General features: G+C 38.7%; 1 protein-coding gene across 2 annotated transcripts in view; it reads right to left on the bottom strand.

The window, feature by feature from the left end:
- Nucleotides 1-26,356, bottom strand: part of DSCAM (DS cell adhesion molecule) — a 410,765-nt gene that overhangs the window by 129,020 nt on the left and 255,389 nt on the right. For both annotated transcript variants that reach the window (XM_059818552.1, XM_059818562.1), the window contains 2 exons: nucleotides 23,195-23,314; nucleotides 19,381-19,554 (listed from right to left, as the gene is read on the bottom strand). In XM_059818552.1, coding sequence (XP_059674535.1) covers nucleotides 19,381-19,554; nucleotides 23,195-23,314 — 294 coding nt within the window. The remainder of the gene's footprint in view (nucleotides 1-19,380; nucleotides 19,555-23,194; nucleotides 23,315-26,356) is intronic.

Below are 26,356 nucleotides of genomic sequence, written 5' to 3'. Positions count from 1 at the left end.
CAGAGGAAAAAAATCTCTTATTTACCATGAAGTAAAATTATCACTAATTTCTAGTCAGCTTCTAGTCAGCTTCTTGTTTAATGAATTTTCCCATAGATGAATTCTTCTATGTTTCTTACTAAAAACAGACTGCATGATTGATTGGCAGGACACAATCTTGTGTTGTATAGCCATGCTACTCCTCTGCAAATAACTACTCAAACCCAGCTTTTTTTGTAGCTACTTGTAATGAAAGATTTATCATATTACCTAAGATTCTGTAAAAAAACATCCTGAGATTTTGTTTTGAGAAGCTCTCTTTTGGTCTCTGTCAACTGGTGGAAAACCTGTCTGTTCTTTGAAATTTGTCATGAAAACCCCCTTGTTGTTAAAGTGCTACACCTTTGTCCCATAGTATTTCACTGAGAATTCACGGTTGAAAGATGCTGAAAAATTACATGACTTTTTCAGTTTCTTTACTAGTAAGATAAATTGAAATAATAAAAATATCAGCATAATGCCAAACTAATAACTGAATATGGATGTTCTAAAAAGGTAGGTGCTGTCACTGTCAAAGCAGCTGTAACTACAATTCTAAACTGGCACAAACCCACTAGATTCCCACATCATCTTAGCTACTTATGCAAGGAAAAGGGTGATAAAAGGAGATTGCTTCTCCACCCCAATTTATTTTCTTTTCTGTCTAGTAAGTGGGTCATTGATTGCATTGGACACCTTCAGGACATCTAGTGGACAACAGTTTTTTTCCCTCAGTTCCTAGGAAAGAAAATGGGGGACTATTCAACCAGGCTGCTTTGTCCAAGTCTCCAGATCCAGCAATTGACTCAAAGAGTTTGTTCCTTCTTCCATTAGTATTGGATCCTGCAACTTGAATGACAGAAGTCTATTTTGAAGACTAAGTATTCAGAATCTACTGGTGGCAAACTTTAAAAATATGTAAGAATTAAAGTATATACAGAACTGTAAGATACCCTCTCTAGATTAATCTTATATAGATTAAGAAAGAAACTTATTTTAAATAGTAAATAAAAGCACCCAAAATTTCAATAAACAAAATAACTGAAACTTCCAAACAGTCTCCTATTTTATTGTGATCACGTTTGATGATACATTCTTTAATTGCACAAACATTGTTTTCCCACAAGATAAGGTCTCCTTTAGTACAAGGGGTACATGGTGCTCAGAGTTATGCAGTTAGCGAGTGATGCTACTTCTCCGATTTCTGCCTCATTTTTGATCACGCACTTGGTTAGAAAATAGTAAATAAATGAAGCAAGAAAGAAGACTGGTCTTTTGGCTAGGCTTGCTGAATGACACATAAGATACTTTCATTTTACTCTATTTTCTGTGGCAAAATTAAGGTTTCCTAGAAGGTTACTTCTCACCTTCTTTGACAGATGTTATGTTCCTTCCTTTATTTCTAGGTGTTCAAGTTGCTTTGCAAAATTGCTGAACATCCCTGAGTGCAGTTGAAATCTTCCTAAAAATACATCCTGATTATCTAGACAGTGAATTATTTCTACAGATAATACATCGCATATGTTTGCTGTCTTTGAGGTAGTTAAACAGCTAGAAAAGAAAAGGTCCAAACTCATAATTAACAAAGGTTTTCCAAGGGTAACTTGGAGACTTCTTAAAGTTATGTGGTTACTGAAATGTTCCTGTATTTATGCTTGTACTTGACTCAGTTGTTCTGTATGAGCGGCATCAACCAAGAGACAGAGAGTCCAGAACTAGTCTTACAACAAACAGCTCCTTGGGAAGCTGAACTCTGGTGAACTGTGAAAAAAATTATAAATGCAGTCATATCTGCAGCACCGAAGAAAGGAAAAGCCTTCTCAGCCCTGTGTCAGTTAAATACATTTTTAATACTGCTGCTAACAAATAATAATCCTTTGATTTTCTTTCCAAAGCTTGCAAAGTTGCTGGCAGCTCAGTAACTCTTCCAGTTTCTATTGTCAGCTCTGCCAGCCTCTCATAAATCTCACTAGTCTCCTACGTCTCTCTCTCCAGAGCTCATGTCCCTTGCCTCAGATTTTGCCAGAATAAATCCCTATAATGTCAGAAATCTTTTTCCCCCCTCTAAGTTTACCTTCCTGTCTGAGCAGGCCCCTGTTGCGTTTTTTAATTAGATGGTGTCTTTTGCAGAGAATGGGACTTTGAGGCAAAGGGGTGAAAAAGGGGTCACTGGTAATTTATTGCATGTATGAGGGCTGAGCTGGCTGGTAGCTGCAAGACTGTAAACCTGAATAATTAGTTTTGTAGGGAACATTGGAAGATTTGGTACTCCAATTCAGGTGAAAACAGAAAGCAATCTGAATCATTATCTTAATCTTATCAAAACCTCTCAGGAAGTGTAAAAATAGGTCATCTGTCAAGAGTTCCCATGTCATTATTACTGGTAAGGAAAGACATAATTCAAGAGCAGCCTCTGAGATATTTTTCTCTTTCTCCTTTGGGATCACCTAGAACCATAGAGTTAAAAAATGTAAACTAAAACGTTGCTTTAGAGACCAGTCTTTCAACTTCAAATTTTCTAAAATATTTGCATGTCAGCTATCTTGGACTTCCTTCAGCCACGCTCATTGACTCATATGTATTTTTCATGTAAACTAGCATCAGCATCAGGAGCACACACTTTCTGAAATCCAGTGGTTACAGAAAGACGATGGAGCAACAAAGTTTGGATAGCACCCTTCATCCACATTGCTGCTGACAGCAAATTACTGCGTGACTAATGAAGTATTATTGTTATTATTACAGCATCTAAAGACACAGCCTTGTGGATTAAAAAAAGCATAGCTCTAGAAGATGATGATATAGACAGCTCTTCTATGGAGCTGTTTGCCAGCAGGTCCCACATAACCCTACAGAGTAGGCAGCATTAGAGGAGGAAAGCTCCCGGTAGCCCTGTAACAAGCAGCCTTTGCAGCCCGGGGAAAATGGTTCAACCTTTCTGTGCCTGTCGAACCCATAGCTCTTGGCAATTTTGTACAGCTTACTTCCAGAAGGAGAATAATTACATTTCTCAGTTCAGTAAAAGAAAAACAGGAAAACCAAAAATATATAGCTCAATAAATTGACACTTTCATAGTTCAGAAGGAAAACTTTAAAAGATGGAAACACTGCCAAAACTCACAGATAACAAAAAGAAGGAGGGCAGCCTTTCTTATTGAACTGGGCTGTGCAGAGGCAAAGCCAGAAAGGGTTTAGCAGTGAAGTGCTGTGAGACACCCGCTGGCCCTGCTGCCTTGGATAACGGGAGCAGCTCTGTTCCTGTGACTGTCAACAGCAAAACCACATGCCAATCACGGGCTTGAAATTGTTTCTTAATCACAGCAAGGGTGTAAGTGAGATCACTCACACTTCTAAAGCTCAATAGGCCACATGGGTGAATTTCTGGTCCTGTAGAAGTCCAGAGGAACTTTGTCACTGACTTTCACTTGACGAGGATTTAATTTTCTAAAATAAGAGTTACAATGGCAACTCTCCTACAAGCTTACTATCCAGCCCTCATACAAGCTAAAAGGGAGGTGCTAAAAGAGAACTAAACACTAGATTATTAAAAAAACATAATTCCTTTCTGTTTATATTAAAAAAAAAACCCAGAGAAAATTCTCCCGAGGTCCTTAATATTGCCTATTACTATGCATATCCTCAATTCATGACTAATGCATTTCAATTCAGTCACAGGGTATGCTTTAAACAATTCAGTACTGCATTATGTGCTGCACTTGAGATGTTCAAAATCTTAATTGTTTGTTCTCTTCAGTATCGCTTACCCAAGAAGGTAATGAAAAATGCAGTCATGATGGTATTGTTTATGACATACATAGCTGTGACACATGATAATTTCACAATCATTTCAAGACACCATGTGGTTTCTTTTGACATTTTTTGACAAGCTGTGTTATCAAGCACAATTGTTTGCACAGGAAACAACTGTAACACGTGGTCCTTGGGACATTATGTTATCTTCTGATAATGATGTCATTAACATGTGTATACTATAATTAATGACTACAAGAGCGATTCATTTGAGTAAGGCTTATGAATCCATTTCATCTATAAAGGGAAAGAAAACCTATAATCATTTGGGCTCAGATCCTGAAAGCTACTTACTTGCAACCTGCTGCAGCTACACTGGGTGACCCATTAATTGAGGCAAATTAACCAAGAAGCATTTATTACTCAGTTGTATTACAGAAGCTTGGATTAGAATCATTATCATAATGATTGTTCTCATAGAGATCAATGAGAGAAACAGGAACCTAGCAGTGCTCCAAAACCCTTTGTCACCCAATCTCCTACCAATGGTAGCCAGGAAACAATTACAGTTCATCAGTCTACATAGCTAACATAACGAAGCTGAAGACAGGTAGGTAGGAAACCCACTGCAGTTAATGTCGTCCCCCCTTTCTTCTATAAGCTGTAAGAAAGAAAAACACGCTTCTTACATCCTTGTCTGTGTGCCACATAGAAAGCAAACTGTCTTAAAGGCAGTTCAGACACATGAAGCTTTCTTATGTAAGTTTAATAGTTTCTATCCCTCACTGTTATAATGGGCATCCTCTCGACCGGGTAAAATACAGTCTATTTTCATCATCACATTTTTGCCAATGTATTTGACTGTTTGATGTCCTGATGTTATTCATAGCATGGTTTTAGCATAATGTCTGTTGTGCTTTCACTGCCAACTCAATTCTGCTTTTGACTGCTTATAGCTTCCTGAAAAAACCCAATATATTTAGACACCCCAAAATTGTTTTCAAGCTCCATGTTTCGCTCCTCTCCCTTAAGGCTTGCAAAATCCCAAAATAAAACAAAAAATTGTTTTATTCGAATTTTCAGAAGGCTGTGTTTGGGCAGACAAAATATTTTCATGGCGATATTTGCATTCAGAAACAGACACAAAAAATAGTTGGGAGTGAACGAAATTTCCAACCTGCCACAGACATAGTCCTCAGGAAAACCGCCTACAATGTGTCTAAAGAGATTAGAATGAGACTGGATCCCTGTGAAGGTGTTTGAAAATAGACTGCTCGCAGAAGCTACAACTGATGAAGGCTGGATCATGCTGAATCGTCCAGATAGATTAAAACAGGGGAGGAGGGAGCCAGGGAACCGTGAGCAGACCTGCTCCTCCCAGCAGCCCCCAAAGCACAAATTTTGAACAGGGTTCAAAGATGTACGAAGCACTAGCTAGGCTTTTCCAGAATAGGGGCAGTGGGATATGTTCCTGCAAAACAAAATCAACAAACTGTTTTTTGAGATATACCACTGCCTTCTATTGGTTCCTTCTCTCTTGTGGCACTGGAAGAGAGCAGTTTGTGAGACACAAGCATACCTCTCCCGTCCAACTGCTTCATAACTATACAAGTTCAATCTCTTTGACTTTTCTGTTGCCTCTTACATATTGTTTCTATAGCGTGAGTGTACAGATTATATAAGTATATTGCATAAATAATGATTTATATGCATCATTAACTTTACTCTGAGGCTTGAAACACTAAGTATGTATCTAGTAGCCCTTCTTTCTCTGTAACTCCAGAATAATCATCACTTTATCTACTTCAGTGTGAACTATACTTTTTTAAGCTAAAGTGAATTAAATAACAATATGTATTTTCATGATGTAAAATATAAAATATTCCTGAGGGCACCCAGGATTGCTGTGCAGTCCTGTAATGGTCTTCCTCACCATTTAGGTGCATGCCTATTTTCCTTAAAACCTAGGAACTTCATTTAACTATTATTTAAATCTTAGAGATGGACATTTAGCAAATGGTAATTGGATTTTCAACAGCAATACGCAACCACTTACGAAAAGTCTGTTCTTCCTTATTTCAGCTTGGCAAGTCACCACTTAAAAATCTGATAGCAGGAGATTTTCCTTGCTGAAAGTGTAAGTTTATGGCTCTAAGTGCATGGCAAAGAGCCAACTTGTACCAGTTGTAAATGCAACAGTTATGCTGCATTGCAAAGTAAGACAAAAATAGCAGAGCACTGCTTTCTTATGGAGTACTTACAATAACAGGCACTCATTTTAAAAGCCAGTTTTGAGATAGGACCACAGAAGTAAAATCCTGCTGCATAATTGTGTACGTACATGTGTGCAATTACCAAAATCAATGACTAGTAATTAAAAGTCAGGAAAAATAAGCCTCTAACAGATGCTTTTTCTACTGCTGTGAAGATTTGCAACAAAATGTACTTATGTAGTAACTCTGCTGAGGTATTCTTTTTTCTATTTCTTTCTCTCATTTTGTGGTCACCAGTTTATATCAGCTAACTTTCAGAAAAGACTTTTGATCCCTTGAAAACTTTTGTCATTTGTGAGGAAAGAGATGGAAATAAAAGGAAAACAGGATTGTTTCTCAGGTACTTATCTCTCAATATGATACATCAATTAGTAGAAAAATGTTCTTATTAGGTCACTGATGATATGATTTAAGAGTTTATTTTAACTAATACAAGTTCAGAATGGGGAAACGGAACTGAAAGAACTTGCAGGGCTGACTGAAAGCTGGACTACTGACATCAACTGGTGTTTTGCCTTTCATTTCCAAAGACTTACAACATTTGCTGGAGCTTAATTACTTATACTTATAGAGCATGGCATACAATATATATGCACAAACTTTTTCTTAAATGTTTAAGTCAAATTTTAAAACAACAAAAACGAAACTCCAAACCCAAACCTACACCTAGCAACACATGATTAAATTCCTAAATAGCCATCTGCTTTGCTAAGTATCGTTCAGATTGTCACTCATTACATGAAAGACAATTGTATACATACTATTTTTATAAATCAGGGTTCTGCTCTAAGAATGAAGAAATGTTTTTAGGAACATAATATTTGGGATACATTTTTTGGAGAATGTATCTTTAGGTATTAAATTTAATGTAAAAAAATTAACAGGAATGTCACAGACAAAAAGAATTGTGTTTAATGAAGGCAGGATTCCCCTTATAGCTCTAAATTATTTTTCTGCTACAAAACTAGATGCGTGATTGGTTTTTGCTGCAAAGATTTGAGATCAGTCACCTCCATCCAATCAGCCAAAGATCAATTATTTCACATCTGTCTCTGAAAGCTGCATTACAACTAAGTAAACAGCATAAGAAGTACATTCAGGAAAATCCTATACCATCTGATCGCATCTGGATGGGTTTTGTTCCTTTTTGATTTCTTTCTTTCAGACGAGCATCAAACAATGTATTTATGTGAGTGTCCATGTGTTCATGCACATGTGCACACACAGATAAGTTAATGAGGCCATTAACTTACATAGATTGAACAGAGAAAGATCTCACTGGACTTTTACAGCGTAATGGCATCACATGATATTTTGCAAAATTAAGTATGGAAGCTTTCAGCAGAAGAGGTTTCAATTGTAAAAACAGGGAGTTTAAACAACATCTTTGCCAATACCTGCCCATGCTGGGCCACTTGCTTGACTGCCTGAGAACAACACATCAGCTTGCATGAGGCAATATGACAAGGAATACAACAATATGACTCACAGGTACCACAGCTAAAACAATTTCACAACAGCAGTCATATGGACCTACTTGTACCTGCACAGATGGCTCTGTTCTAATGTTCTCTTAAGTGCAGACAGTGGGCAACTTTCACAAACGTCTAAATTCTTAATGGATACTGTTGCTTACGCTTTTGCAAAGTCAGCAAGAGGGTTTGCGCATTTCTGAACAAGATAACAATTTTAATGGAAAATACTGTTTCACAAGTCAACAAGTGTAGTTGGAAGTATAGCATTTATTCCCTCCCTGAAGAATCATTTCTCTTTTCTGAATTTGGTTGTGTGTTCACATACATCCATACAGTTACATGACACTGCTTTCCCAGAGGCTACCAGGAATTTGCCAGATGGAAGCTAAGCACTGAATAAAGGATGACAGAGAAGGCAAAATGCATGTCACAAAAGTGTGCATACTGCCCGGACAACACAATTCCTACTTGATCAAATATTCTAACTCACTATGGAAAAGAAAACAAAAAGTGAATGTACAACTAATTATTCTGTGGCCTGATGGAGACAGTTAAAAAAAAAAGGGATTGGGTTAGATTAATCATAAGTAATTAGGCCAACAGTAAGAGCTCATTCTTTCATTAGCTGCTGGTTTGACAGACCAAATCAATTCATTCCTTAACCCTGCAGGATCCTAATAAGATTTATCTAAAAATGGAGCCATGCTTCTTTGGTTATCTATACCGTGAAGACACTCAGAAATCAATTGTTGTAGCCATAAGTGGACGCTTCCTTTTTTTCCCAGGAAACATAAAAACGACAGATTAAGACGTGTTCAAGCATCACATACCAAACAAATATCTGAACATACAATGTGGATGGGAGCTCACATGCTGATGCAGAGGTTGAATCTTAATGGTTAGAAATGCAATTCAAGGTAAAGGAAACCTATTTCCCACAAAGCAAATACATCTAGACGTTGAAAGAAAATGTGCATTTGCAAATCCTTCCTTCTGATTATACCCGACATGCACAGCAGAAAGGGGTTTAGAAAGCAATGCTTTGAATTCTCCTGTACACAGCGTCTTCAGCTTGTAGACAGCTCTTCTTCCTACCTTGCATTTTCTGTTCCTTTTCTACGCCTCCCAGATGTAAATTTAATTTTTGTTTTTATGTTGATTATCACAGAATCTATAGATGGCATTTATACTGAGTACCACTGTAGGATTTTCAGAGGGTTATGAACAAAGCTACCATGTAATTATTGAAAAACTATTTTGAAGAGAAAAAGAAAGTACTACAAAAAATGACATTTTCTTTATATTTGAAGGCAAAATTGCTTGCTTTAAAAAAAGTTTAAAATTGCACTGATGGAAGCAGTTGTAAAAGATTGGCTAATAACAACATTTGATATTATATTTTAAAAGAAAAAAACTCTTCTTATGCACGCATACAATATTTGCATATAAACTACCTTTTTTACATTTTTCTTTTACTACAGGGGAATTACACAGAAAAATGTATGCAACTGATTTGGTATCTGTGTCACTTGATACTCAAATGTAGTTTATATCTTACACACTTTTTAAGATATTGTAAAATTAATTTTTTTTATTGTAACTCGATGGCTCTTCCCTTTTTTATGCAAAAGTTAGGTTTTTACATCAAATTAAAGATAGAGATGAACAATCAGCCATAATAAATGAACAAACGATAATTTTAAAGACTGATAATGCAGGTCATATGACAGCATTCAAGAATAAAAACCAGTGAATAAGCTTTTGAAACACAGGTCTTGTGCTGAAAAAGACTGTGCTGAAAAGATTCAAAGTGCAGAAGAACCCCTGTTATGTAAGAAGAAATATTGTAATTTAAGACTCTGTCCACTATTTTGCTGTTCAGATAGCACTCTGCAAATCCTAAACTCATATGAGAATAATAATGGGGAGCTGTGAAATGGATAGATAGGAAAATGAATGTGGGATGGAAAAGGATTTAAAAAAAAGGAGAAAGTCATGGCAGAGATGTGAGGTTTGCAGAATGGTGACAGCAAGGAAGAGGAAGAAGCACCAGTGGGTGTGAAAGGAAAATGACATGACGTGAGAATACTGTCCCCTTTGAGCCTGAGGCTTTGTCCTGCTGGAACATGGTTACTTTGTAAATGAACTATACCTTAAAGCTGGCATGATGAGACACAGAGAAAAGAGATGAGGGGAAAGGAAAAGGGAAAGGAGAAGAGAAAGGGAAAACCACGGTACTATAACAGCTGGCTTTTATGAAGTGGAAATAGTCATGTGTACTGCACATACCTGCTAAATTAATTTACATCCCACTATTGCTTTACAATGCTCTCTTGATTTAAGCTTATTTAATCTTTGTTAGTGTGATGTAGGCCCAACTCTTGATGACATTGCAAATGTAAAAATAAGCAACAATAGATCATGCATGCACTTCCTCCACCAGAAGCCAGTGTTAAACCCAGCAAACACACTGCATACAGCTCCCACCCTACAAATGAAACTAATATATTCACAGCAGCATCTATATCTTAAAATGTTATTCAGGAAAATTATTTGGCTTAACAAAAGACAAGCATGAAAATACAGGGAGTTATATACACTATAAGCATTAAATGCCCCCTAAGGTAAATATTCAAGAAAAATTATACTGTGTACCTATATACATGTTGCATTTGAAATCTGTTTGACTCTAGATAAACCAGTAAGCATCACTACTAAATTATGGGCATGGTTAGTGTTTAGTCATTACTCCTCTACCACATGGATTAAAGGAAAAAAAGAAATAACCTACCAGAACAATGTCCTAACACTGCTTGTATTAAGGCATGGTTTTGTGTAGCTAGCTCTGAGATTTAGAACCATTTCATAACTTGTATAGTTAACTATTTTAAGAAAACATTAGAAAAAAAGTTTTTAGAAGAATCTTTTTTGTTTAAGTGTAGCGTGTTCTGATGAGAATTTCTGAGATAAATGTTCAAATTTATTTACCATGTCTACTCATTTCTCTCCCATCTTCCAGTTCCGGATTCATACAGTAAAGGTCACCACAGCCTCTAAACGCCAACAAATCCAGCTCCAACCACATAGTGCCACACTGCTGTGCCTCTGAATAGGATGCTCTGAGTGTGCCTTGCAAAGCTGTTCCACCTGAAGGAGACAGCTGAGCAGCTGTGGGTCAAGCAGTGACTTGCACCCTCAGATGGTCTCTGTCCGCTCTCCCAAATGAGGCTTAGAGTCGGCACAGAGCCCAGGAGGGCCACAGTGGCAGAGCTAGGAGCAGGACACTCAACCTCTTTGCAGCTGGAATTGGAAAGGAAGACAACAATGAACATCAGAGTTCTGAGGATGTTCCACTTGTCCTGTCAAACTAGGAAGAGGAATAGTGTTTACTAAACTAAACATGGCAGATAAGTAATGAGTAACTCCAAGATGAGTAACCATGAAATTCTGGCTGTCAGGTGTCCTATGCTTACTGGCATATATTTTCCTCAAAAGGTTATTGAGACATACTGTGTTCCAGAAGGGTGTTCATTTACATCTCACGTGAAGGCAAGCCTAAATCTGAATAGTTATATTTTAAATTCTCTTTCAAGAATACGACCTTCCAAATTATCAGTAAGAATAATTTCCAGAATATTTCATCCCAGCTAAGAGCCTTTTAGGATTACCATTTCTTATATTCTAGCACAGTAGGGTTTGCAGTATTGTGCCAAATACAATATACCAAAATTTGTGGGCTTACTTTCTCAACGAAGGTTATTATGAATGGATTATCTGTCTAGCTTGTATCAATCACTGCAACACCACCATCTCAACTAGAGGAGGAGAGCAGAGCAGACATTATTTTCAAGTCTTGTTTCAGCAGTGTTCAGAGATATAGGAGCTGTAATCCTTGATCCAAAATTATCTCTGTTGCTCAGAAATCTACTGACCACAGCTGGCCAAACCTAGACATGGAGTTCATTGCAATCTGAGAGCCATGTAAAACCTTCTCTGAATAAACTAGTAATTTAACAGGACACAAGAGATATTAAGATTGAGAAAGAAGGACACGCTGTTAAAATACCTGTGTTTTGGCTGTGTTTAAGTATTACTAATGTGTTCAGTAAAGGAAGAAAATAAAACAGCAGCTAGAGTACATACCTTATGAATCCTATCTCTTATGATGCTTTCTAAGAAAAGTGAAGATCAAAAGATGAAATCATCACAACTTTTTTAAACTGGTCATTTTTCAGGAAAGCCTCAATATTCTGTATCCACTATGAAAATTTAAATTCAAAGAAAACTTCTGAAAATAAACCTCACCCATGCTTCCTTTTGAGTGTTGCTATTTGGGCAAAATAAAGCTGAGAGAGACAACTATACTATTCTGAAAAAAAAAAAATATGATACTGTTGATACAAATGGAAAAGATAGAGCAGAGCCTATGTGCATTTTCTAGCTAGCTAGCTAGATGGAGAGAAATCTGTTTCACCTTCCTGATAGAAACATTGCTGTGCAGCCAGCCTTGAAGAAAAAGGGCTGCTATATTCTTTTCTCCTTGCACCCAATTAGAAAAATAATTTTTTAAAAAAGAGAGAAGTTCTTATCGCCCCTCTTTTCCTTATGTGAGAGTATTGCAAAGATTTGCATACAAAAGCACTTGAGTATTTGTACTGCAGTACATCTGGTAATTATCTTACAAGAGAAAGAATTCGTTTTAGCCAATTGCCACAGGGTTGGCATTACTGAGAGAAGTAGAAAGCATTTGAATGCACAGAAGAAAAGGGATATTCCAGCTTCCTACCAGCTACCTTGAACATACTTCACGTTTAATTTCACCCTGTTGCCACAGGCACTGTGTTGTTATGACAGCTGATCCGCCATTGAATAGCTGTAAAGGAAAATCAACAAAGGATCGCTTCACCGATTTTCAGTGCAATTTATTGGAGCTTGTATCTTGCGGCTGCTGCCGCCTGTCGGGGTAATGACACATGATGGGTGATTAAAGTGCAAGTCCCTAAATCAAAGCTGCGCCAATGGTCTGAAGAGGCAGAAAACAGCATTCAGACCTCATTCATTTCTCATAGTAGGAGGACCTCATTAGGAAAAAAATGGGCTGTTTTACTAACAAGAGAAAGTACTTGTGTCTAGGGAGAATTTTCATGTTTCCAAGATTTACTGTAGCTTTCTTACAGCATCTTTTAGACTGTGCATTTAATGAAAATAAATAATTAAAGCAGATAGAGAGTTCTACAATCCATCACCACTGACTTGGAATTTAAACTGAGCTGTACCGTAGTTCGTTCACATCCTCATATTTAACACAGTTTTTGCCTTTGTTTGCCAAGAAATAGATGGTGAAAGAGAGAGCTGCCTGTCATGAGGGTAAGGGCAAAGTTAGGCAAGGACCGCTCACTAGCTCATGAGAAAGGACACCTTGGGATGCAAGAGTAGTTTCAGTTCACTGAAATTATTTTTGGTTTTATTTCCCTTTACCTTACTCTTTCATTCTGAGAAGGTAAGCTAGAGATTTTTACCAATTTTGGCCAAATTTGTCCATTGGACAAAAATGCACTCTACTTTTAGATAACCACAAAATAAGTATGAAGAAGCAAATAAATGAAAAATCCCTTTGTTCAAAGATGGCAGAATGTCAGGAGAAGAAAACAGTAAAACAGAGTACACAATCAGACCAGAAGACTTTGTTTTGTTTTGCCACAGAAAACACTTTCTACAGACCATGGGACTGTGAAAAATGGAGCAAGGACAGATTAAGAAATATCAAAATAACTGGGCTCAGGTGAATTTGACATAGTATGATCACTGTTCTTCCTATAAGCTTTTGTTGAAGGTGTTAGAGATGGTGATTTTTATCTTCCTTTACAACATAGCATGGATAATGTCTTTGCAAATGCAGAACAGGCAATCCCACCCTGACTGATATCCTGTGGGTTATATACATTTTTTACGAGAAATTGGACATAAACAAAAGGATAGCATCTATGTATAAATGCTATTGTTTTCATACACGAGGAAAAGTAGCAATCAGGCAGATCTCAACATTCCTATATTCTCAACAAGGAATTATTTTCCTAAAGACTAAAAAGAGCGTTTAGAGGCACCCTAGTGAGCAGAGCACAGCGAGTTCTCCACCACAGCTTGCTGGCTTTACTGCAGGTGTTGCAGCAAAGCAAACTAATTTGACTGGCCACATGGGAAGTGTGCCTTTATCCTGCCCAGATGAAGTTTCACAAATGAAGCTAGGCATAGACTTCTATCCATTTTAATAAACAAATGCTGCAGTGCTTCAGCCATACGGTAGAATAACTTTCCCCTAACAGTGGAGGAAACAGCTTCACTAGATTAGAATCCTTTTCGTAAGCATCTTTTGGGCTTATTTGTGTTTATACCTACTTTTTTTTTTTTTCCCAGTAGTAACTTCGATAGGACAAGAGGAAATGGCCTCAAGTTGCGCCAGGGGAGGTTTAGGCTGGATATTAGAAAAAAATTCTTTACTGAGAAACTGGTGAAGCATTGGAACAGGCTGCCCAGGGAGGTGGTGGAGTCACCCTCACTGGAAGTGTTCAAGGAAGGTGTGGACGTGGCACTGTGGGACATGGTTTAGTGGGCATGGTGGTGTTGGGTTGATGGTTGGACTTGATGATCTTACAGGTCTTTTCCAACCTTAATGATTCTGTGTGAGTTCTGCGCGAGTAGTAAAGTGATCGGGGACTCTGTTCCATCAGTTGTCTGAAGATGGAGAAAAACAAATCTTGCATGGAAGAGGTTATGGTCAGCGTGGATGAGAGGCACTAAAGGAGGCAGAGGCAGCAGAGGCACAGGATGGTGGATTACCACAGCCAAGACCCAGGGTAGCTGCAGGAAGAGGGCACTAGACTCACTTTTACACTGTGACCAGGCTCCCTTTCCCAAACAGCCTCTTTTTCTGTTATTCCACCAGCTCTTGTCATAGATAACAATTTTAGAAGCTTTTAAAAAAATGTTTAAGTGGTGAAACTTAGCATTAAAAGTATTAGCTGGGATTAGTATGCTCCCGCTGGAAGGAGGTGTGGGTCTGACTGACGGCTTTAGTTTTATGTATTAAATACATATAATGCAAATAGTTAAGAAGCATATTTGAGGTGAAACTGAATGAAGCAACTCTGTTTTCTTGGCAGACAGGATTTGTTGGAAATGTTTTGGTGATCAGATTAAAACTTCTCAGTCTCCACACTGACATGAAAATAAGTGATGGATTTAGGAAGGGGCAGAGCTAACATGACTGCCTCCAACAGATTATTTACATAGAAACATATATACCTTAATGAAAGCTTGCTTTCCAGGAGGAAGTTTTTTCACAATACCGTTCTATCATGTTATATATAGCCCCTAAAGTAGAATTAGGAAGTGTGACGTTTATTCAGATGAAGGCAGGCAGGCAGTCCATTTTAAGCAGTCATCTCTTCCCTCATGACTCCCAGGCAACCTTTAAATAATTTTAGTTCTTCTCTTCATGTTAAAGGTTCATTATCTCTTATAGAAATTCTTTAGAAATCTTCTCATCCCAAGCACCAGGAGTCATTTCTCAAGATAGCACTAGTTTCCTTATTCCAGATCTCTCTCATAATTTTCTGATATTGTATGTCTTTGTGAATAAGGAATTTGAGAACTACTTATCCTTCATTCAGAAGAAGAGAAAAAAAATCACTGATCATGATTTTTACGTCTATTTCTTGAAAAGAAAGGGAGAAGGATAATAGCTGCTAAGTGAAGATTCTCTGCTTTCATGGTTGCCATTCTAGCCCTGTGGTTCCTGATTCAGCATCAGCTCCAGCAGCTCTTTCTTTTCACATTTCTCTTAGTATTCCTGAAGCCTCTTTCTTTTCCTCTCATCTTTTTTCTTTGCACTCCCTCCTCATACAATTTCTCTTCAACCAAGAAGTTGGACCAGCTTCTCTGATGTGAAGGTGTCACACAACAAACACTAAATAAATGTGTATCTGGAATTACTACCATTTCCTTCTTAGCATTAAGAGTCTTGTTAAGCAAGCCAAGTTGGTTTATAGCTTGAGGTGGCTTTTCACTAAGAAAAAGTCTGTCAATTTTAGAGGTAGCGAGTCATAGAAGAATATTAGGTCAATATTTATTCTGTCCACTCCTGAACTACCAAACCAAAAATTTGTCTACCCACTTTTGACATCAAATCACAGAATCACAGAACAGAATCACAGATTCATTAAGGTGGGAAAAGACCTGTAAGATCATCAAGTCCAACCACCAACCCAACACCACCATGCCCATTATACCATGTCCCGCAATGCCACGTCCACACTTTCCTTGAACACCTCCAGGGATGGTGACTCCACCACCTCCCTGGGCAACCTGTTCCAATGCTTCACCACTCTCTCAGTAAAGAAATTTTTCCTAATATCCAATCTGAACCTCCCCTCGTGCAACTTGAGGGCATTTCCTCTTGTCCTGTCGCTAGTCACTTGGGAGAAGAGACCAACACCCACCTCTCTGCAACCCCCTTTCAGGTAACTGTAGAGAGCGATGAGGTCTCCCCTCAGCCTCCTCTTCTCCAGACTGAACAACCCCAGTTCCCTCAGCCGCTCCTCATAAGACTTGTGCTCCAGACCCCTCACCAGCTTCGTCGCCCTTCTCTGGACACGCTCCAGCACCTCAATGTCCTTCTTGTAGTGAGGGGCCCAAAACTGAACACAGGATTCGAGGTGCGGCCTCACCAGTGCCCAGTACAGGGGCACGATCACCTCCTTAGTTCTGCTGGCCACACTGTTTCTGATACAGGCCAGGAAGCCCTTGGCCTTCTTGGCCACCTGGGCACACTGCTGGCTCACAGTCGGCTGGCTGTCAACCAGCACCCCCAGGTCCTTTTCCGCTGGGGAGCTTTCCAGCCACTCATCCCCAAGCCTGTAGTGTTGCCGGGGGTTGTTGTGACCCAAGTGCAGGACCTGGCACTTGGTCTTATTGAACCTCATACAATTGGTCTCAGCCCATCGATCCAGCCTGTCCAGATCCCTCTGCAGAGCCTTCCTACCCTCAACACTCCCGCCCAACTTGGTGTCATCTGCAAACTTGCTGAGGGAGCACTCAATCCCCTCATCCAGATCGTCGATAAATATATTAAACAAGACCAGCCCCCAAACTGAGCCCTGGGGGACTCCACTTGTGACCGGCCGCCAGCTGGATTTAACTCCATTCACCACGACTCTCTGGGCTCGGCCATCCAGCCAGTTTTTTTATCCAGTGAAGACTACACCTGTCCAAGCCATGAGCCATCATTTTCTCCAGGAGAATACTGTGGGAGACAGTGTCAAAAAAAAGGTCAATACCTTTTCTGTTTAGATACAGCTGACACTGGAAATTCTGGAAGAGTAAAGCATCCAGTCTCATTTAAGAGATTTGTCACAGGATCTATGAAAGGCAAAAATTTATCCAGCAATGTTACTAACAGAGTAGGTGGAAACTTTTATGAAACGTGGAGAAGAATCACCTGTGCATAAGCAGGGATTTTTTTAAGTTTGCAGTGATGGTATCAATGGTTATCATCTGCATACTTGAGGTATCTGTGGTACAAGGGACAGTCAAGAAGTGAAGGAGGCAGCTGTAAAGGGACTGCTGCCATGTGTTTCTTTCTGAGCGGCAGTCTAATTTCATGATCAGTGACTAAATCCATCTAAGTCACTCTACTTTTTTATCAGGTGATATGAGCTACTGCTTATGGACAACCCTCATACAGACTGAAGGAAGGTGGGAAACCAATTTGTCACAAGGAAGCCACAACAAGATGTATCGATGCTAAGCTGTTTATGTTTTGGAAGGCTGTTTCTTATCAACTTTGTCACCCAGAAACAACTGCCTTGGCTGGGTCTCACCTTCTGCCTCTGTGTAAAGAAGGCATTTAGGGTGACCTTGTGGAGCAGTATCAACTAATTAAGAACACTGTGAATTTCATGAAGGAAGCCCAAGGTTTTTATCTAGTAGTAGGGCTATATCTGAGGACTAGGGTCCAGAAACAGGCTTGTAGGGTAGAGGGAAAAGGAGCAAGAATAACCACAGAGAAAAAGATAACAACAAATGACAAGATACAGTACCAGAGAGAATAAAGGCAGGTCCAGGCCCTCACTTTGGAGTCACTCCACCTGACCAGGTGCAAGTATTATGTGCCATAACCATGCCACTAGAACAGGCGATCCAGCTATACCTGAAGCCCACCATGGCACACTTCTCCAAAGCAGCTTGTCCTTAATGTGTGCTTGACTGAAGTTAAAGCTGTGCCTCTTCTATGCACGCACCAACATGCTAACGGCGTTTGCTCTAACAGCTGTGCTGGGAGCAGTATGTGTGTTAGTGTGGATGTGTGAGGGTGTGCAGACGTGGTTGCCTGCTATCTCAGAGCCGGAGGGGTTTTCATTAGATTCAAACAGCAACTGACTCCCCAGGGAAGCTCCTGCTCTTATTTGATAAGGGATGCTCTTTTATCACACATGAAACTGCATGCAGTGATCAGACAGGCAGTGTGCATAGCTGCCAACCAGAGGAAAGCTGTTTTTCTGTAGCATATTACAGCAGTGCATTGCTACTACAGTTGAAGATGGGCCCAAAAATGGCCAGTTACAGAAACCACAAAAGCCGGAACTTCTACTGATCCACAGAAAAAGTATGCAATTAATATACTTGCTTGAGAGGTTGTGATATCATGTTATTTTTCAGAAGATGAAGCCACTGTGGTAAATCAGAGTGGAGAGGTTATCTGAGGTACTGGGGCTTGCAAATCTAACAAAGTTGACACTCTTCCTTTCAAAGAACTTAGTTATTCATTCTCCGACATTACAACAAACAAACAACACCCCTAAATCTAAACATTAGTGGTCTAAAGTATAGCTCTCCAATGGAGAATAAGTTGCATTTCCCTTCCTTTCAGAAAAAAAAAATATCTTTTTACTTTCAAGGGCAAACTTTTTCAAGCTAATTGACATCTCAGAACTTCAAAGCACTCAGTCAGTCTTCAAAAATCCTACAAACATGACAGTGCATGGCTTGGTGACCTTCTTCAATACTGGTCTAATAGGTCATTCAGGAACATTTGGCATGCTGAAGTGTCAATAGTCTCTTTTTTCTCTAGTGAGAAATTATATTATCTCTACAGCTTTTTTTTTTCCTAATATTTCCTCTATATTCTCAGCTATGTTCATGTTTGAAGGAGTAACAGCTAACATGCACCTAAAATCTGGATTGCTTTTGTCTCTTGTGCCCAGAAAGTACTAGGTTGAAGTTGTGTACACACTCCAGATTCAACAAAATTAGATGCATTTTCTGAAAGTTATCTGCCAGTGGCTAAGTCAATGACTACTGTGGCTGTATCTATAATATATCATAGTATGTTACAGCATCTTGTGGTATCTATTGTAATTGTACCTATAGTATCTATCTATGCTATCTTGATAATTGATTAAGGGACTTTTTAATCCGTATTTTCTCCAACTTCTAAGATTTGTAGCAGTTGCTGTGGGCATTTCTCCTTTGTTATTGTTTTTTTACCCTTGATTAAATAATTTTTTTACTTCCCTTTCATTATGCAGCTGTAGCTCACAGACATGATACAAATTTTGAAAGGACATGTTAATCCTTTTCATCTTTAAGTCCCCTTTTCTCCCTCTACTAAACAATTTTTATTATTAACCATACTAAATTCCAGGTGCTACCACATGCAGCTGAATACCAATATTAAATTAAAATGAACAAAACCAACCGCTCTCCTCCCTCCCCACCTCACCTCCCTCCAAACTAAGGATGCAGTAGACAACCCTTTTTCACTCAATGGTAATATGTGGATCACAGAGAAGTGTTTTAGTTCTTACTTTTAACAGTGAGGTACATGGACTTGCTGACGTCTGCTCCCACATCATTGCTGACCTTGCAGAGGTAGTATCCACTGTCTTCTTCCAGCACATGTTTAATCAGCAAGGAGCCATTTGTGAGAAGCTGGATACGACCATTCAATGCAATTGGCTGGAACTGAGGAACCCCGGCACCTAAAGCAGGACCCCCATGGAAATTGGTTAGTTTGGAAGGAAAGCATATCAGTTTTTTTAAAATAAGTCAGAAACTATAGCTTCCTGTTCTTAGAGGCTCCATTCAACTAAAATATGAATGGCTTCTGACATCATCAGAACAAGTAAAATGGTTCTTTGCCAAAACTGAATTCATTAAATGGAAAGAGGACTTCTGGAATGTAATAGTGACAATAATTTGCCCATGTTAAAGGTAAAGGGGCAAAAGGAGCGTGAAGCAGGAGTGGCAGAACCAGAAAGGCAGAGAGAGAAAATGAAGGAGATTTTCAGACCACTCATGGGTAAAAAGGCACATTTGTTGTACATTTAGAGGCTGATAAATTATTGACAATTACAGCTGAACAGTCATACAAGTATGCATCCCTAATGCATACACCAAATGAATTTCTTATGACTAAGAGGGATGTCTGTTGTAGTAAACATGGCATACTCAAGGCACCTCTAGGACCTTGTTTACGAAACCCTGGGTAACATGGAAAACCACATCAGTGACTGTGTTGCTTGTTTCCTGTGTTGCTTGATTGACTGATGACGCATAAAATCTCTGTTCTGCCATACTTGTAGCCAGTATTTATTCAGACTGTCAAAAAAAACCCAAACAAAGAAAGAAAGAAACAAAAAGCTCAGACCACCAGTCAGGCATGAGGTGCCATGTTTGGTGGTAATGTAAAAATGGAAGTTCCATAAAAAGGCAGGAAGCCAAAGATTTCTGTATCAACTTTGGTTTTAAGAAAGAACCTACTTTTCCTTGGAAATAAGATACTGGGTGATTTAGGGGGATTTAGGGAACAGGATACTGCCGTACTGCCAGCATGCTGTAGTGTCCACAGGCCCACCACAAATTCAGGTTCCTCCAGCATTAGAGACTCTCTAAATGTATATTAAGATATGGTTCTTCTCACAAAGGGTTTTATAACCTACTTTGGCAGCAGGAGATGGGATTTTTCAGGAAAATCATAAGGTAGTCTTCTTCAATGGAATTCTCTTATACCACTTTCTGTACATGAAGTTAATATCTGTCAGCATTAATTACTATACGCAGTTGGCTGAGTCAGCTCAGGAGGAAATATGATGAATAAATACTGTGGGGAATGATTTAGTATAAAATAGCAAGCTATAACAACCTATGAATACAACATCTAGAATATTAAAAAAGACCAGGCGTGCATACTAAAAATCCTTCTAATTCTTGAAGAGTTTGCTTTGGGGACTTACAGTTACACTGAAGGTCTGGTGGTGAATACTGTGAACTTAGAAATGTTAAAGGGACAATATTTTCACAAAAATCAGTTGCCATTGTTGATTTTTCCAGTATTTCAGTCACATGCATATCCCACTTCCCCCTTTGTCAATTTTTTTTCTTTAATAAGCCATTTTTCCTGTAATTTAGTTGGAAGGCACATTTATGCTTCACTAACTCCACCTGTCTGCAATTGATTGCCCAAGTAGAAAGATGCAAGCACTCACTTCTTATATTTCTTCACATGAAAAATTCTGGTGACAATTTGGTGTTCACAGAAGGGAAAGGGCCGATACTCCTGAGGATAGCTACAACTGGGCAAAATTTTGCATAACAGTTAGTTTGCAAAGGCTTCTTGCTCTTCACATACACTGTTACTGCTATTACAGCCAAACTCCTTCCTGGGCAGTGAGAGCAGCTTATCACACACAACTGCATGGGTGAATCAGCAAGAGGACTACATGCTCGTGAATCACAGATTCACAGACTGGTTGAGTTTGGAAGGGACCTCTCTGGAGGTCATGTGGTCCGACACTTTTGCTCAAGCAAGGCCACCTAAAGCTGGTTGCCCAGGACCATGTCCAGATGGTTTTTGAGTATTTCCAAGGATGAGACTCCACAGCCTCTCTGGGCAACCTGTGCCAGTCATCCTTACAGTCAAAAAATATTTCCTTATACTCAGGTGGAGCCTCCTGTGTTTCAGTGTGTGCCCATTGATTCTTTAAGACTCAAGGACTTAAAACAACAAATTCTTGCTGATTATGGGGTGTCTGTATTGATCGCTGTCATTATTCTTTAGAAACAGCAAGTCCATTTCCTTTACCTGTCTATCCCAATGCACAAAAAAATGAACCTCTTCTTCCATTTTTCACTGACACGAAAAGCCAATGATACTAACTTGCCTGCAGGTGTACAGGTGCCCTTTCTACTCTGTTGTGGTATCTACAGATGAGCTATGATCTGATTGCTTTACTCCTGCTGACCTCACCTCAGTATTATTTCAGAATTTGGTACAAACCTTGCTCACAAACCAATTATATAATGTATCTCTTTAAAGGCAGATGTAGCATATATCCTATAGATCTTAGTTAGACTAGGTATTGAAATTGCAGTCATCCATTGGCAAAATACAGGCTTTTGTAAAAATATTGACCTTTTCACCTCGAGTTGTTTTGGCCAAAAAATTAAATGGCAGTTTGATGGCTTTGCTTACATCACATACCTACTAAAACTTTCTTTGACTTAAAAACTTCAGAGCTGTTAATGGAAAACCTTAAAAACAGTCACTTGATGGTAGAGTGTCACTAAAATCAAACCATTATCCCTTTCTCCTTTATTAAGATGGGCTGCTTATCAATTCGCAATTAATTACAACTCAGCTAGCTTGGCTTGGCCTCCTCCTTCAGCACACAAACACAACAAAATAGAATTACTTCTTTGTGACCTATATTCATAATTAAAAACCCATATACCGTTGAGATTAATGGCATTTGGAGCTCTGCACCCTTCTTGCCACAAACCAGAATTTATCAATAAAGGCAAAAATAGTCTGTAATATGAACATTTCTCTTCCCTCACCCTTTTTCTTCAAATATAATTTGGACTTAGATCCTAAGGAAAGCAAAAATCTCATGGAGCATTACTTAAGGATTTCTTCTCAACAGCACCTAGTTTTGTTTTTAAAGAGTTAACTCATATAGATTAGATACAGAGTTTGGAGAGTTTGTTTTCTTGCTAAAACCAACCCAAATACAACTGTCCAGAAGACGCAATCTAGCAGGCAGCATATTTTAATTAAAAAGCAGTCAATTTCCTATGGTTACTGAGGGTCAAGTGGGGCCAGTTTTAATGTTCTGTTACATGAGAAGAAAATGTTAAAGCATTATGTAAAGCGCATACTGAATTACTGCTTATGCTAATGCTACCTGACCTTTCTTCTTTGCTGAAAAGATATGATTGGCCATGTTATCATGGATTTTGAAGGGGGGGAAAAAAAATCAGCAAATGCTGCCTGTGAACCTTGTTCTGAGGTTGTTTCAACTAAAGCAGCATCTCTTTTCTCTCAGCCGTCCATTTCATCGCTAGCCCACTGAGGCCATAGCTAACAGAGGCACACATTCACAGCTCCAGGACATCTCTAAGGCAGACCAAAAGTCCATCTAGCTCAGCCTTGTGTCTATGACAATAGCCAGCACTATGTGCATAAATAAATGATAGAACAGTATAAACATGACTGATACTTCCCTTATTGTACCCTGCTAGCCTCTGACAGTATGAAGATTAAACCAGTAACTTACGGTTGAGTAAGCTGTTATTAAATCAGAATTAATCTGTCCCCACTGATCACAGGAGGATTCCTACCTTTTGAGTACTTCCAGACAATGGTAGGAACAGGATAACCCTCTGCAGAGCAGTTGAGAATTACAGCTTTTCCATAGATCCCATCTTGGTCACTGGGCTGAACCACAAACCTAGGGGGCACTGTAGGAGGAAGCAAAAGGAGCCATGAGAATTTGTGCAACTTACCAGGTAGCTCAAAATGGCAGACCAGTCAAATAAGGAGGCATAATATTTCATAGCAGAAAGCAAAAATTGAAACCACCTTTTTGATGATCCAGTGACATGGTAAAGTTGGTTTTACATGATTATTTACTTTCTGTACACAATCTCAATGTTCTTCTTGCCAGGCACAACAAAAGCACTGGTCTTGATAGGATACAAAAATAAGTTAATAAAAATGTCTCCATAGGAAAGGTTATAAAATAGAGTAACAGATAAATCAAACTGTCACGCCCAGAAAAGAAATGCTTTCTAACAAAGGGAGAGGTTTGACAGGTGTCTAAGAACAACCGAAGTTTTCTGTGTTTGTTTTTTATAACAGTGAACTAGTAAGCTTTAGAAAAAGAATTAAGTTATGTAGCATAAATAACCTTAAAAAATAACAGCTTTCAAAACCAATCAAATCACTTCATATTAAAATGAGGGCGTTTGAACCATAAATTCTGGTAGGACTTTTCTTTCCAAATAACCATGGAAAGGTTCAACACAATTTGCTCGCACTAACTTGAAGAGGAAAATCTTACCGAAATAGATGTATGTACATCGATGTATATATATTATTAGACTTACTGTAAGGAAGCATAAAACCACTGCAATGAGTCTTCCAGACATAGGCAAGTACGTATATATTTATACATAAATAAAATAAGAGATGCTTATCTCAAGGAAAAGCTCTACATGTTCCAAATACAGATACACAGTGAAGAAAACAACTTGTGGCAACGCTAGACCTACAGTTTGCCATGAAGGCCCAATATTAAATGTCAATGTCTCAATAAAACCTGAAGATTTGACAAAAGTTTGAAAGAAAAGCTGAAAACTGTGAAGAATAGTGAAAGAGCCACACAAGTTATTTAAAATTAAAGGTGCTTAATGGTAGTATTAAAGTCAGTTAAAGTCACAGATTTTCATTGACCTCCTGTTCTTTGGTTCAGAGCATGAAGAGATAAGTACCTGAGAAAAAAAGTAAATTTTTTGTGCCCTTATCCCACATGTTATTCTTTTTGTAATTTCTTACAGTGCTACAGATAAAATGTAGTAAGGTGACTGAGCTTGTGACAGATTTTTTTTCCTCTCAAATTGATTACAGCAATACACTGAGATCTAACGCAGTAAAGGAGAAATCCTAATAGTTGCCTTCTTTCCTCGCCCCACCACAGCGTATGCACAAAGGGGCAAACACACAACCTCATGGGTTCACAGCTCCACAGGTCCAGCCAGTGCCGAGTTTGTCTGAAAGTTGGGGGAGGCAGAATAGAGGGACCAGCCTCCCCTCCTTGCTCTGACCCAACCCATCTTCCCAAAGCCCCATCAGGGCCTCTCCAGAAGTGCCAGAAATAAAGAAAGTCAGTATGGGAGAGGGCTGTAGCATGAGGAAATGTAAGACAGCACAGAAGAGGATCATCAGTACAGTGACTATTTGTCCTGGGACCGGAAACAGCTCATAATGGCCATGAATAAAGTACAACTTATACATCAGAAAAACTGTACCACAGAAGCACAGCAGAAGCACCGGTGGTATAACATATGACTTTAAAGTTTTTTCAGTATATACACTTTCATAGTTTATGCAAAGAACACTTCCCATTATACCAGAGAGTTCCAAGTTTTCCTTAATGAGAAACTTGAGCAGCCAGTGTTGGTATGGACAGGACTGCTAAAAGTTGGAGGCATCTAGAGATACTCTTTCCAAGTGCAAAGAACCCACCTCACAATGGCTTGAGACTTTCTCCCTGTGCCTCCATAATCCAGACTCCTCTCCAGGTTTCTCTTTCCACCTTCATAGCTACAACTGTTTTTTTTAAATATGAGAACCATCTTCTAGAGAGTAAACAATCCCTTTAACTGGACCTTTTGCTTATTGAATCCTATAGCTATAATGCAAATCTGTTTATTGCCTAAATATGTACAAAGCAGCTCCACTTCTGTTTGAAACATGGCTAGAAGAAACAGAAGGAACTAACAGCAATAGAGGCAAAAGACACCTTTGTACTAGGAGATGTATTTACTGCTGTCAAACATTTCAGCTTTCCAAACGGCTGCCACACTGACAAACATAAATCATATGTTATGTTAATTCATGATAGGTAAAGTATCAAACATGAAATCTCAGCAACAGCAGCCCTGGGCAATCACCCACCCTGTTCTAATTATCTACTCAGAGAAGACATTTGCTTCAGTAGCTCTTTTCTAGCTGTTCTGTGTTCATTTTATCACCAAATACAAAAGGATTCCCCAGTACTTATTTTCCATAGCAGGTGAAAAGTACAATTAGTTGCACAAATAGGTTTGATTTTATACAACTCAGCGCTGTGGCATCAGCTTGTTTCACCCTGGTAACTGTCAGTAAATTTGTATTCACAGCTTCTGAAATATCAATTACAAACTGCTTATCCATAAAGAGGGTAGACTAAAAAAAAAAAACAACAAACCAGAAAAACACCTCAGTTGTATTAGTCTCACAGGTGAGTGATTACAAATGATGCAATGGAGTGACTGATAATTACTGGCCTCCTCTACCACTGAAAAGTGTGAAGAGTATAATATCTTTTAAAATCTCTCTTACAATACAAAATTTTTGTAACTTCTTTGTTTTACTTCCCTTCTCTTTGAAAAACATTTTCTTTATATTCTTCATTTGCTATGGATGACATTGGCAAGAAGTGCTAATCTTTTCAGGAAATTATTTCTTATATTAAATGGGTAGGCGTATGCAGAAAGCTCTGGAGAAGTTAAGCAAGACTGCCTAGTATGGAATAAAGGCAGTCAGCCTTTAAAATACTATTTGCATTACAGTTATCTGTTAAAATTTTTGTCTAATCCCTTTGGGCATATATAGAGAAAAATGGATGGATGCCAAGTGTAAATGTTGTTTGAAATGCATCCTTCCACTTCTCTAATGAACTCATGTAGATATTCTTGATGTGTTGTGCCTTTAACGCTGACAAGCACTGAACAGGGCTT

Source organism: Gavia stellata, chromosome 1 (assembly GCF_030936135.1).
Source record: "Gavia stellata isolate bGavSte3 chromosome 1, bGavSte3.hap2, whole genome shotgun sequence".
Taxonomy (NCBI): Eukaryota; Metazoa; Chordata; class Aves; order Gaviiformes; family Gaviidae; genus Gavia; species Gavia stellata.
This window is presented reverse-complemented; position numbering and strand designations above follow the sequence as displayed.